This window comes from Malania oleifera, chromosome 1, assembly GCF_029873635.1.
Source record: "Malania oleifera isolate guangnan ecotype guangnan chromosome 1, ASM2987363v1, whole genome shotgun sequence".
Classification (NCBI taxonomy): Eukaryota; Viridiplantae; Streptophyta; class Magnoliopsida; order Santalales; family Ximeniaceae; genus Malania; species Malania oleifera.
In genome coordinates, this window is record NC_080417.1 from 110,423,588 (window position 1) to 110,438,740 (window position 15,153).

The 15,153-nt window shown below is 34.8% G+C and overlaps 1 protein-coding gene across 3 annotated transcripts; it reads left to right on the forward strand.

Annotated features, from left to right (window-relative positions):
• Nucleotides 1–7,741: 7,741 nt before the first annotated feature.
• LOC131143798 (vacuolar protein sorting-associated protein 29) lies at nt 7,742–14,632 on the forward strand. 3 transcript variants are annotated; one of them, XM_058092175.1, is made up of 4 exons: nt 7,742–8,002; nt 8,149–8,294; nt 11,456–11,593; nt 14,102–14,632. In XM_058092175.1, the coding sequence occupies exons 2-4, from the start codon at nt 8,163–8,165 to the stop codon at nt 14,402–14,404; spliced, it is 573 nt and encodes a 190-aa protein (XP_057948158.1). In that variant the 5' UTR covers nt 7,742–8,002; nt 8,149–8,162; the 3' UTR covers nt 14,405–14,632. The 3 variants fall into 3 exon arrangements, with proteins under 3 accessions (XP_057948158.1, XP_057948138.1, XP_057948147.1); XM_058092155.1 differs by having other exon boundaries at nt 7,754–8,002; nt 8,113–8,294; XM_058092164.1 differs by having other exon boundaries at nt 7,779–7,862.
• Nucleotides 14,633–15,153: the final 521 nt, after the last annotated feature.

Genomic DNA, 15,153 nt, shown 5'->3' on the forward strand with positions numbered 1-15,153 from the left:
CTACTCTCTCTCTGTGCCCGAAGGCCGCTCAAAGGCCAAGTCATCAGGAATACTCTGTCGGATGGGACCTCGAAATCACTCCTTTAGGGAGCACTTTACACAGGTCACCAGTCACCTTTCTTGTTCACACTCTAACCAAGCAGTGTGGTTGCACCCCTACATACATATAACTACGGTACCATACTTAACCATAAGAACATCATAACAGGGCTCTACTATCATCTATTGTAATTTACATCATATAAAATTGTAATCATCATTTATTTCATAAAAACATAATAAAACATACTTTGTACATATCTCTGTAAAATATATCTATCAGATACTGACTCAATAAAAATCGGCATATCATAAACTCGGCATTTAGCCGTCACATCTCATCTCATCTCTTCTCTTGGCATATAGCCATTATATCCCTCATCTCGACTTATAGTCGTTACAGTTCAGTATTATACAAAACCTGCTCATTTAATGTCAATTAAAAATATACTCATGCCACACAAGTTTCATCTGGTAACTCATATATAACTCATCTGCTTGAGAACACAAATACTATTGCTAAAACGGGGTGTGAATATCTCCAGGTTATTACTTTACTAAAAATATAGAGATACAGATAAATACGGGAAAATGGAGATAAACAACCCTACCGTCTTCAGTTGGTTTTAAAACAAGTATATGGCTCGAAAAAACAACTTTCCAACCACTGAAAACATTCAGAAAGATCAGTACTATACTTTAAAAATATCATACTTAAATTTAAACGGTTGGTTTTGAAAATAAAGTCGGTTAACCGAACCCTAGGCCCAGAAACCCTAGAAAATTTGTATCTGTTTATCTAAAATCCATTTTAACATTTCATTCCATTAGAACTCATAAACATAATTGACATAATATAATCCCTTTACTTATTTCCTTAAAAACACTTGAGATGCTCGAAAATCGAACCCTAGCTTTTTCCCAAAATCTAGAATCCACTCCACTAGACTTGTAGATACTCGCTCCCTGATCCTCATGATAACTTCTGATCGTTGAAACGGGCAATGAACGGCAAAGGATCGAAGAGAGAGAGAGAGAGAGAGAGAGAGAGAGAGAGAGAGAGAGAGAGATAGTGTGTGTTTGGGCACAAGTTCTAGAGAGAGAGGGATAGATATTTTGATTTCTAAACTATGAAGCAATTGAAAATCTATATATAAACCCCTTGGCCCAATCAAATTCATCGATGAAATGACGCCTTTGTCGACGAACCACAAAAGGTCATTTGTTGACGAATGAAGGACCTCGTCGACGAATCCTAAGCCTGATATTTTTCGGACGTTCTGGATCTCTTCATCGATGAAGCTCTAAATTTCGGCAATGAACCTCAAAAAGGCCTTCATCGACGAGAACATGGAGTTCATCGACAAATCCAGCTGAAAATCCCCTTTTCCTTTCTTATTTAATTTCCTTATTTTCTTGGTTCGGATCTTTACAAGATATGTTGGTACAGAAATATTAAATTGAGCTATATACTGATATGAGATGAAATATGAACTGGAATGATGAAATAAAGTAGAAAATTATGAGAATATTAATGATGTGATGAAATGTACCAACATACTAAAATGTGAACAATAAAATGTGAATATTGCAATGTGAATTTTACAATGTGCGTACTGAAATGTGAATATTGAAATATGAATATTGCAATTTGAATACTACAATGTGAATACGGAAATGTGAATATGGAAATGTGGAAATGAGAACCTTGATGGACTGGAGTATTTATGAAAGCACAGTTCCGTTGCTAGTGGGATGATAAGTGCAACCACACGGTCTCGTGGAGAGTGTGGCGTGACAGTCGATTGTTCTAGTGAAAATGGTAGTTTTGCCACCTCGCATCCGAACTAGGAGTGAGCAGGCCAATCGTACTACAGATGGGTAGTTTCATTGTTTTGATCTAACCGGGTAGGCCAACTACGGTTTAGATCCAACGTTCAGGCTACACAACCCTGATCATGGGGGGAAGCATAATGTGAAGAATATCCTTAAGGCAGCCATGAGTTACAAACTACACATGGACGGGATACCGTGGACACTCATGAGTTAGAATGTGAAATGAATATGAGAAATGAAAGAGTGTGAGTTTAATTACATAAATAATTAAGGTGAAGTAAAACTCTTCGCCTGAGGGCTTACTGAGTAAGGTGAGTGTCCTGATAAGTATCAGTTGTAACTGCACACGAACTATTCGTGCGAGGTTACAAACGATATCATAGCAGAGGGGCGCTGCATGTATGGGCTTGTAATCTCCCCTATCCTTGGGAACTTTCGCTGATAAATATTGGTTGCATGTGTATGAGTTTGAGAAATGAAATTAAAGCTTATAAAAGGATTATGTTATATATTTATATGATTATGAGTTCATATCTATATATCTTATCAGGTGATGTAATCACTAGAGTATATTATTACATAACTAAACTTATACTACCACACACTGTAAATAATTTATTCCGTCTTACTGAGAGGTGTCTCACCCAAATATCTAAACATTTTAGGAAACCGTGACAGACGAGTAGATAGAGTTTCAAGATAAAAGGGAGTTGTTACCTGGATAGACAGGGTGAGTGTTATGAGATAAGGATGTATAATTCCCCTAGAGTATTTTTTTTATTCTTGGGAATGTGTTTAGACATGTATATATATGTCGCGACATCCCGAAGTGTGTGTGCCTCGGGGTGGCGAAATAAAAATGGTGGTTTAAATTTTCAGGAAAAACGGGAATGAAGTCGCCACTAACCTTTTAGTGTGGTTAGAACACTTGATTACTACCCAATTAGGGGTAGATTCGGTCTACATTACCAAAGTTGGGGTCGGGAGTTTGATTACGCGAGGGGAAGGTATGAGCACCCCTTACGCGCCCATTCTTACGAACGGTACCTAATTAATTATGAAATTATCCCAAAGTAAATTTAAAAAAAAACCTTTTAGATTACTCCTTTTGTGAATTTACAAATACACATTCAAAATAAATAAATAAATAAATCATACAAAAATATATGTAATATATATATATATTCCCTCATAACTGAGGTACGTGAAGTTTAAAAAGCTTGTATCCTTTTTATTGCAATCATAGGGAAGAAAATTGATAAAATACTTTAACAAAAATAGCTGCCAGATTTATTTTCAAAATTTAGAGAATTTTTAAAAATAATTTAAAATATTTCCAAAATTCTCTAGGAGGTTTTAATACGTAATAATAGGATAAGAAACCAAGATACTAAACTAACACTATAATAATAATAATAATAATAATAATAATAATAATAATAATAATACATATATACTAAAACAAATACCAAAATAAATAATAAAATACCATAATACTATATATATTAGGATACTAAACATACTATAAAAGGTAATACCATATACATAATGTAACGTTATAGTACTAAACATTTAATATACTAGCATAATACTAAAATGCTAAACTTGCCATAATAAATAATACTGTATATATTAAAATACTTAAAATACCCCAATAAGTTATATATGCTAATATACTAAAGATACCATAATATTTAATACACTATATATTAAAATACTAAAAATACCTCAATAAGTTAGATATGCTAATATACTAAGGATACCATAATAAGTAATACCCTATATATTAAAATACTAAAAATACCCTAATAAGTTATATATGCAAATATCCTAAAGATATCATAATAAGTAATACCCTATATATTAAAATGCTAAAAATACCCCAATAAGTTATATATGCTAATATACTAAAGATACCATAATAAGTAATACCCTATATATTAAAATACTAAAAATACCTCAATAAATTATATACACTAATATACTAAAGATACCATAATAAGTAGTATTAAATATAAACGTAGTAATAATATCATACTATTTACCTGGTACCTATTTCGGGTCGAATTATGTTGATATGGTATCAGAGAGTGTGAAGTGGCGATGGATTGATTATTGTTGAAAAAAAATAATGATATGAAAATCGGGGCATCACAATTACAATCCAAGGTGTCAAGTGAAATTAGACTTTTTCGTAGCTCCAGTATGTGTCTTACATTACTCAAGGTTCTCTTAACACCATCAAACATTTTAATTTTAACATTTCCAATGTCAATGATTTTACAAGAAACATCATTGCCCATAAGAATTGAGCCTGAATTTACCAATTTGTAAGTGCTGAACCACTCCTTGTTTGGAGTCATATTGTAAGAACATGCCGAGTCTAGAATCCATGAGTTTGTAAGGTGATCCGGCCCCGACGAAACTGAAAGTACATCACCATCACTACAAATTGAAATTTCTTCTCGAACCATATTTACTGATTTTGAAGTCCCTTCGTGCTTTTCAACATTTCCTTTCTTCCAATTCGGACACTCCGGTTTAACATGTCCCTTTTTACCACACTTATAACACCGGATATCATTTTTCTTCTTGGATCGAGTACAGGATTTTTGACTTGATCCATTTTTTAATTTTCCTTTCCCACGCTCATAGTTACCTTTCGCCACAAGTCCTTCTCCATGTGAGTTTTCATCACAGATTTTCAACCTTTGATGAAAACCCAACAAAGCACTTGTCACCTCTTCCAAGTTAAGAGTCTTTTTCCCCAATGTAAGAGTGGTAACTAAATTTTCATAAGTATGAGTTGCTGGTAAGGAATTTAGTTACATCAATGCCTTATCGTCTTCTTCAAACTTAACATTAACACGCATTAAATCACTTATGATTTAATTAAATACATTGATGTGTTGATTTAAGTTTGAACCATCGACCATCTTAAGCCAATAAAGACGCTACTTAAAGAATAGTTTTTTAGTAAGGGATTTGGACATGTATCGACTTTCAAGCTTTTGCCAAACAGCGGCTGGAGAATCTTCTTCCATCACATAATCTGTACTTTGTCAGCCAAACATCACATGATAGTGTACTTCATCGGCCAAACACAAACGTATTTTGGAAACAGTCTTTGCCTCCAATTTGCCTCATCCATACCTTCTAGTTGAACAGCATATAAGGCCTTTACCATCACTTGCTGCACAAGCAAATCTTTCACTCTCCTCTGCCATAAATCAAAGTTTCCAGTTTCATCAAATTTGACAACGTCAAACCTTGCAAATAAAGTACTCGATGCCATGACAACAACGCTCTGATACCAATTGCTGTGAAAAAAATATAGGATTGCACAGCGGAATATAAACACAACAAACAATGAAGAACCAAAATATAATTCAAACACGCAGTATATCTAAAAGCAATAAGAATCCACACAAAGATTTACATGGTTCGTCAAAGCCTAAATCCATGGGAACAACTACCAAAGGTTTAACTATGAAAAACTCAAAGCTCACAATACAATGGTATTACAATGATCTTCTTTACTTCAATATACCCAGAATGGCATATTTAACAACCCCACAGAGGCTTCCCTCCAAATACCCAACTGTTCTAACGTTCATATTCAAAATTTGAAATCATCCTCGTAACCCCGAGCTAATTCGTCGACGAATATGGTCAATTCGTTGACGATTTGGGTCAATTCGTAGACGATTTGGGTCAATTTGTAGATGAATCGGGCCTATTCGTTGATGACTTCTGAATGTCTAAATTTTATCTGTTCTCGGTACCTCTCTTCGTCGACAATTTCAAACAACTCATCAACGATGTTGGTAATTCGTCGACGAATCATGTTTATTCATTGACGATTATCTTCTGCACTGCACCAATGACTTCACATATGTTTTCTTCCTTTGTTTATGCACTCCACTAAGTATAAGAGCCACAAAAACACAACACCCCTCAATCAATTTCATCAATAAAGACATCAATTCCACCCATGAAGATACTTCAATTCCACTCGCATAAAGAAATCAATTCCACCCATGAAGACACTTTAATTCCATCCATGAAGACATTTCAAAAAATTCCTCACCAATTAAGGAAGAATTCAAACATTCAAACCGTTATTGCACACTTATTGAAGATCTGATTTCAATCTTCAAGGGGCCTCCAGGAGCCAAAATTTTTTAACTTCAAAGTACCACAAATGTATTATTTATCTCCTATAAACACCCATGCTTGTTTCCTTTCTAAAGTATGTAGTGTTCACGACTCAATATTGGAATAAAAATACTATTATTCTTCTGTTTATGTTTTTCTTTATATGGAAACTCAAGCCTCTGAACAGTGAGACTCTTGTTGGGCTAATTCCCTCCTCTTTGGGTGATTAAGCCAACTTAGGCCAACCTAAAAATTATGAAAAAAGAAAAAAAAAAAAAAAGGAAAGCAAAAATTGAATGAATCTACTTCATTCGTTTTTTATTATCAAACAATGTGAATCGAAAATAAAATATATAGCAAATCAATAAATAAGTTTTTGATTTTAAATGTGATTAATCTTACTTTTTTAAAATTTTAATTATATGAGCACAAAATTTTACTTTCAATAATATTTGATGTAAAAAAGAAAATAAACTGAAAAATATATTTCTTTATTTTTTTTTCTTTTCTTTTTTTTCCTCAAGCAAAAACTTTGACCCAAACGGAACACTAGAGTTTCTAACTATATACAATAATTCTGTGGATGGTTCAATCCGTCAAAAATTAAGAAGTTTGAGGCTCTAGCTAATGGGTCCAATTTCGAAAGTAATTTGTGGGGAATTGGTGCAATTTGTGTTGCAATTTTGGTATTCTAAAAGTTTATCATTCTCTCACCTTCTCCTTCTTTTGTTCGAGAATAGAATAGAATAGAGTGGAAATGGTCTTTTAAATTTTATATATTTACCATGCATTTTTTTCATTTCATTCTACTCCCATTACATTCCATTTCAACTACCAAACATTAGGTTATTAGAATGGTGCTTAGTGTTTCAATTTCTTTTCTACTTTGACCTTCAAATGGTCATGTTACTTGAAGAGGTTTTACCTTATTACCTTTTATGTAAGAAAACCTTTAAAGGAGGCCAACTTCCAAAGCAAGGTTAAATCGAGCATAACCCAATGTAGTTATTGTACATACGATAAGGAGTGAATCCCTTTAAGATCCACAAATGTACCTAGATAAGCCTAATTCATAATTTTTTTTTTGGTTGACATATTGACTAATCGTTTTTGTAAGAAATGATCATCACTTGATTATGTTTATTATTTATTCATTTTCTCAAAGACACATGCTCAATTTTAACAACTTTTCTCTTAACTTTTTTCTTTTCTCAGTGTGATCTACTATCTCATCCTTTATAGCAAAACTTTCGTCTGTCCCTAATCATCATATTCTTATTTTTCCTTTACCATAAGCCACAATCAATTTCTTACTCCACCTATCCTCACAAAGTACACACTTCTAAAAAGCATTATTGAATCTTAGGAAGGGGTATGATAGTTCACCAGCATGCTTCAAACCAACTTTTCCATTTGCACTTTCTCGGTTGCATTAATTTTCTTATTTTTAAAGAATAAATCCACCATCAAAAGAGATTGAGAAATAAAATTCTTTGAATATTATTATATTGAGTTATAAAAAAGATCACATTATTTTTAAAATATTAAGGAAATATATGCTTCTTTTACAAGAAAATGCCCTTTTGTTGGGACTTGCACTATAATAAAAACGATATTACATGCCAAAAAAAAAAAAAGCGGTCGCAAGTAAAACAGTGTCGTTTGGCATGAATAATTTTAAAACGACGTCATATTGCTTTTCCAAGCTCCTCTCCAAAACGACGATGTTTTAGTAAATGCAAGAAACCGTGGGGTTTAGGGGCACTGATGCTTCCGTGCCCTCTCTGCCAGTCTGCTGCTCGTCCCTCTCTCTCTCTCTCTCTCTCGCGGTAAGCATTACTCCTGTTTGCAGAACTCAAGTCGTAGCCTTCAATCAAAGACGATCTGTTGACGAAAATCTGCGGTTTATATCTTGCAAAACCTAATTCTTTGCCGCTATCTGACGTTTTTGTCATCTTTTGTTTAATAGGTCAGTCATTTTCGCAAATCGATCCATAGTTTAGTTTGTAATTTTCTATAACTGTGTTGTTTGAGAACGTAGAAGGTCGTTTCTTATATTGCTTGTTGTGATTGTGGCAGATTCTGATGATTTGTGGATATTGACAAATCTTACAGAAGGGGTAGAAGGAATGGTGCTGGTATTGGCGCTGGGGGATCTTCACATCCCTCACAGGGCACCTGATCTGCCTGCAAAGTTCAAATCCATGCTCGTTCCTGGCAAGATTCAGCACATCCTTTGCACAGGAAATCTATGTATCAAAGTAATTTCTTTTATCTAATTTCATACTGACTCTTTTTGGGTTTAATTGAATGTGATTTTCTTTCTTCTGTCTCTTTTTCTTTTGTAATTCTTAATCATATTGCTGCATGATATTGATATGTTGCATATGAGTACTCATGCGTAACCTAACACTGCAGTTAGGAGCGTATAGTCTAGACCTTGATTTGGATTAAAGCAGATTTGGATATAACTCAATAAATTGATTTCCGCATAATGTTAGGTCGACTTTCACAGGATGCCAAATTTTAAGGCTCGAATTTCACACTCCCTAGCCCCTAACACATTGTAAAAGTAATTTTGCATTGTTATCAGTTGTTTCCTCCCAGAGTGATAAACAGGGCAGTTACTGTTACAAGTAGAAGCTGGTTTGATGTATTGTTGATTTGTTGGGCTAATGTAATTTGTTGAGTTTTATTAGACAATTCAAGTGAAAACCAAAAAGCTTTTGTTTGTTGTGTTTTCTTAATGGGCAAGCAAACTCATTTAGGCAGGTTATGGCTTCTGATAGCTCAGTGTGTTGGGGGAGGGGTTAGGAGGTGATGGCTGAAACACTGAAGCTTAACAGCATATGATAATCATTCCCCTTGTCCAAATCAACACTAAGTAGAATAATCTATGACCAAATGTTACAAGTGATCAGCAAGTAACAGAGAAAATCATCCACACTCATATGAAGAGGACATTAATATTTATGTGGGAAACCCTGAGAAAACCGATATGCAAGAAAACCCTAACAGTTATGCAAGAAAACTCTTAACAGTCTTAGAAGTTCATAGACAGAACAATGCAGTCCTCAGAGAATAACTAGAATAGAAAGAACTCTAGCAACAGGGAAAGAGAACTATGGTGCACCAAAGTACACTTCCAAGTCTTCGACTATGTCAAAATAATAGGATTGCAATAGATCTTCCCTAGTTGAATAAAGGTATGCATCAACTAAAAGCATCAAGAAGAACACATTCTTGGCACCCAACATAATTAAAGTCATTGTCAACTAGGTGGAATTGAGCAAGAATGAAATATGGAGGTATCTTACCCAAAAGAAGAAACTACTACCCAGCAACAAAAGCAACCCAAGAGAGCTCCACATAACAATCATCAACCACAAAGAAGAAGTCTGAGTCGCAAACATGCTAGTTCAATTGGACAAGAACTTGCCATCCGGTCATAAATAAATAAATAAATAAATAAGCTAACTGTGCAGGCCCCTTTGACCCATAATTTTGAGCAATATTTTCCCCTTTCACTCCCTCGCTCATTTTGTTGCAAGCACAAATCTCGAAAAGCTTTTGTTTCCCAAAGATTTGACTTTTCTCCAAAGATGACTACTCATTTGATAAAGCAAATTACCACCATACCAATAAATGGAATTCCATTGCATAGTCATCCAACTAAGTGAGCTACCACCAAAAATAAATATCAGCTTCCACTTGGGCTTGAACGAAGACTTTCAAGTGAACCACTTGAAAAAAAATATATGTCGTAGTTCACATAGAAGGGAAACCCATCAAATCTCCCCCTCTTGACTATGTCAAGAAGTTCATCATACTAACGATCTTGCCTCTTGATAGGGATTTTGTCATCATGTCTGAAATATTATCATCAATATGGATCTTCATAATTTCTGATCATTTATCCAATGTGCCTCTAATCCAATAGTATTTCACATAAATGTATTTTGATCGAAAATGAAATCTCTTCTTTTGTTGTATAAAAAATTAATAAATAAAAAATGTATGATTTTTATTTTGCACCCTAAAATTATCAAATGCAACACATACCTCTCCTACTTAAATGCAAGCTCTTGTATTAATCTTTTCATTGTCAATACTTCCTTGCATGCTTTAGTAGCTACTCTATCCTTTGTAGAAAGAGCAGCACACTCTTGTAACTTCAAGTGCCAAGCCATAGCTCTCCCACTAAAAGTAATCAATAACCCCAATGTAGGCTTTTTGGTATTAACATCTCCACCCATGTCTGTATCTATGCAACCATATATTACAACTTTTCTTTTCCCAAAGCAAAGAAATAATGTGGAGGTACCTCCAAGATACTTCATTATCCATTTCATGACATTTGAATGCTCTCTACTAGGAGTAGAGAGAAATTTGCTAACAATACCAACAACATAAGTATGTTTGGCCTCGTGCAAACTATTGAATACATACATCCAATTTCCACTCAAAGATATGGAGCTCTTCCCATTTCTCCCGTTTCTTTCTTAGTGGAAGGACACTCTGTGGAACTTAACTTGAAGTGATTAGCAAGAGGACAACCAACTGTCTTTGCCCTGTCCATGTTGAATCTTTTAAGCATTTTCTCAACATATATCTCCTGTGATAACCACAGCTTCTTAGCTTTCTTGTCACAAGTGATTGTTGTACTAAGGATTTCTTTGCTGATTCTAAGTCTTTCAATGTAGAAGGCTCACTCAAACCTTAAGAATTTCATGGTAAATGATGTACGTAATCTTTCTTCAACATATCAATCTTAGACACATCATGGCCACAATCAGCATATCATCAACACAAAGAAATTAAATAAGAAAATCACCATAGGAGAATGTAGTAGTCTTCTTGTAACCATGTTGTCCCATGATTGACTCAAATCTTCCTACAAGCCATGCAAACTCTTTTTTAACCTCCAGACCATATTTTGCTTTCCTTACATCTGAAAACTCTTTGGGTGCTCCCTGTAGATTTCTCTTTCACCATGGAAAAAAGCAGCACATCTATCTAGATCTTACTTATTCAATTGAATTTGCAGCTTACTTTTTTATTTCTGTTGGGCTCTCCTTATTTTCTAGTGAATTTACAGCTTAGATTCTGATTCTGTTTGAATCCTTCTTTTTTATATGCCCTGCTGCCCGTTTGCTTGATTGGAAAAGTGTGCCCTATCTAACACTTTCCTGAACTCCAACACATGTTTGTTACGCTAGCTTTTTGCATTTGTGCAATAGATTAGTTGTCAAAACATGTCAGTGTTGTCCTTTCTAGTACGTGATATTTGTACTTTATTTGTTTACTTAATAGAAAACATGAAATGCATGACATTTTTTTCATGGTATATAATTTTTTACCTCAATAAAATCATATGCACTGCATTCTCCTTGAACATAATTATTACTCTTTCCGTACCCAGGAAGTTCATGATTACTTGAAGAGTCTTTGCCCAAGCCTGCATATTACACGAGGTGAATATGATGAAGATGCACGTTATCCAGAAACCAAGACACTTAGTATTGGTCAATTTAAGCTTGGATTGTGTCATGGCCATCAGGTTTGATCTACCATCATTCTCTAGATAATTTGACCTTCCTGATTTTTATTTTTCTTCCGGCCTTGTACAAGTAAAGTTCATATAAGAAGCTTGAAAAGTTTATGTTACAAGGACTTTAGATTCCATTGGCATGTATGTTGAATTAATATACAAGTGTTGATGGCTTTCTTTTGGTCAAATGATTTTATTTGTTGATGACATGGAGTTTATGTCATCATTATTTATATCAGACATTCTGATCTCTGCCCTGTCCAAGAATCTTAATGCACAACTTATTCTGCTAGATTGATTGGTACTGTACACCTGATAAATTTATTGATTACCATTTAGCATATTTTACAGGGAAAAATGTGCTGACCTCCCCTGAGGTTTGCCAAAAAGGTGCGGATATCCCTACTATAAGAAATTGTCTTGCGCTTCATTGACAATATAAATAACACATACTGTCTTCCATTAATTGACCCCCTGATGGGGTGATATATTTGTCTCAATAACAAATTTGGCTCATAGAAACGAAATTCATTAGAATTTCATGATGCAAATCCCTGGAATGGAGCAAGATCCTTCTGTTTAGGAACTCAATGTCAAGGATAGGGTTGGGGAGGGGATCCATCGCACCTGCCGTCTTGAGAGCCCTTATTCCTGGTGAGAAGAGGGAGCAAGGCACAACTGCAATTGGAGCCACGTGCTATGGGCACATTTGCAATGAGACAAGTACCATAGAGTGCAACTGTGCAACCAGCCAATCATCGTTAGTCCATAATCAATTCTAGAAGTTAGGAATGTGAAGATAACAGACTTCAATTCTTTAAGCACTGGTGTAGCAGATCAAGAGCAATGCCCAATGGATGATACAACCCACTACATCACCAACATGTCCGGCTTCCCTTTGACAGCTTTTCTGGAAAGCTGTGAACAATCAACTTGGTTCTAAAGTCACTCTTCGAAATGGAAAAATTTATTTGCATGTTCATTCCAAATTCGTTCATTCAAATGCCCCCTTAAATACGTGGGTCTTTGTTTCCATCGCATAGTGTCCTGACAATGCAATAAATGAGATCCAGAATTCACCTCTATCTTTGTAGATAAATCACAAATCCAAAGGAAGTCGAGGTGTTGTTAATTCTAAGTGTTTTGTGTCTTGAACTTTTATCAGCCAGAGTTCAAAATCAAAATTCCTTCAAAGTAGAGATTGTTCACATTGATCCAAAAGCATGTCAAGGTGGCAGAGAGAGCAAATTATAAATTTACCAGAAAGAGTACTAATCTGTTCAATAGAAGAGTGAAAAAGTCCAAATATTGATATTCTAACATATACTTTGACTTGTATTTTTATAGGGGAGATGGTTGACTAATGGAAGGGTTTGAGGAAAAAGGAGGAGGAACATTAAGAGCTCTACAGACCTTAACCATTGTGGAACATTATGGAGAGTTGTTATTTTTTGGACTTGTAATCTGGTGTTTATGGTATAGGTATTTTGGTCAGGTTTCAATTGATGTATGTTAACCTCCCTCATGCATATGGTCAAGGGAGGAAGAGAAGTAAGAACTCTGCAGGCCTTCAATCAATGTAGGATGGTGCCTAGAGTTGGATTTTTTTTTTTTTTTTTACTTGTATGTACCTGGATATGGTATCCGTTTGGTCAGAGTACCCTCACAGTCGCAGCATTATGGAAATGTGTTTTCTTTGCCGTATTTTTGGGTGCTATGGATGGAACATAATGCACATATTTTCTCAGGAGAGAAATTGTTGTTTGTTTGGGAGAAGATACAGTATTTGGCTTCTCTTTGGTTTGTGTGTCATGTGATCTTTAAGGGGATGAGCTTTCAGATATTCAGCACAGTTGGCGTTTTTTGTTGAATTGTTAGTGCACGCTGGTTTTTTTTGTTTTTTTCTTTTTGCATTTTTCATTTCTTCATTTTTTTTATTTGGATGATCCCTGATTTTGTTAAGATGTCTTATTCTCCTGTTTGTATATTCCTTACCTGTGAGTGAGGGGAAAAAAGAAAAAGAAAAAAACCACCAGAGTCAAATCTTGATCTGCCAGACTTGATTTCCATCTTTCCTTATTTCCAAGTTCCAATTTTTTCATCACTGATCCGCCTGTTTTAAAGGAAAATGAAACCTTGGGGGAAAAAGGAGGATCTAGATGATATGCATGGGCAAATTATAAATGGAACATGGATGGCCAACCAATGTCCTAGAAAATGCCTTCGTTCAAATAATCAAAGACATGCCAGTTTTCCCCCCTTTTTGGAGGGTACTATAGCTTCCAACTAAGTTGTTGTTTATGTACTATTGCCAAAGAAGAAAAGTTGTCTTTGTATATTGCAAACACAATAATTGCTGTTCTTGTCAATTTTCATATTCGCTATTACAGCCTTGAGAAGTTGGATTGGTTGTCAATAATGTGTATCGCTGTATTTTGTATATTTTTTTTGTTCATAATCAAATTTTATAGTGCAACAATGCTAATTAGTTCTCTTTATTTGCATCATGTTATGAAGGTTGTGCCATGGGGAGACTTGGACTCTCTGGCCATGCTCCAAAGACAGTTAGATGTGGACATCCTTGTGAGTGGTCATACCCATCAGTTCAAGGCCTACAAACATGAGGGCGGTGTCGTCATAAACCCTGGCTCTGCCACTGGCGCCTACAGCAGCATTACCTACGATGTGAACCCCAGCTTTGTCCTCATGGACATTGATGGCCTGCGTGTTGTTGTCTATGTTTATGAACTCATTGATGGAGAGGTGAAGGTTGATAAGATTGATTTTAAGAAGACAGCCACGACTCAATCCACGCACTGATATTGAGCTCTGCTGTTTTGTTTGTTCAGCACATTATTTTGCCTGTTCCAATTAAAAATTTTCCATGTAACAATTTATGGGAGTTTCTAGAAGGCTAAACTGTGGAGGTTTTATTCTATTAATAGGCAGAACAGAACAATTTTTTTTCAACTCTGGGATTCCTTATAGATAAATGTTGTACATTTAAATCTCTTCCCATGGTATTCTATTAGCATTCTTTGCCAAAAATGTGAGCATGCTCATGTGACTCCATGGAGAGGTGACTTCTCTTCAGGAGTATAGTTTTAATTTGTTGTCTTACTTTGAAAAATTTCTTTAGGAAACAAAGTCCATTGATTCTGCTGGATGAAATCTGCAAGAAATAGATGCATTGTCTTTATGCTATTCTTATAAGATGGATCGCTATTTTGAACCTATTGTTCAACATGCCATCATAACTAAGGTTGAGCAAATGGTCGATTGGCCAAATTCAGTTAATTAACCGAAATTTTTAGTTATTGAGAACTGTTAACCGAACCGACCGAATAGAGAGGCCTCACCGAACCGAATCCGACTGAATTACCTTTTCAAGTAATTCAGTTAATTGAATTTAACCAAATTAATTTAAAATTAATTAATAAAAATATAATATAATTATAACTTTTTTTACCAAATTCTAATTAACATATTAACAAATAAGCATATACTAATTAACATATTAACAAATTAGCATATGCAAATTTATATTTAAATTTTAATTAATTATTGAA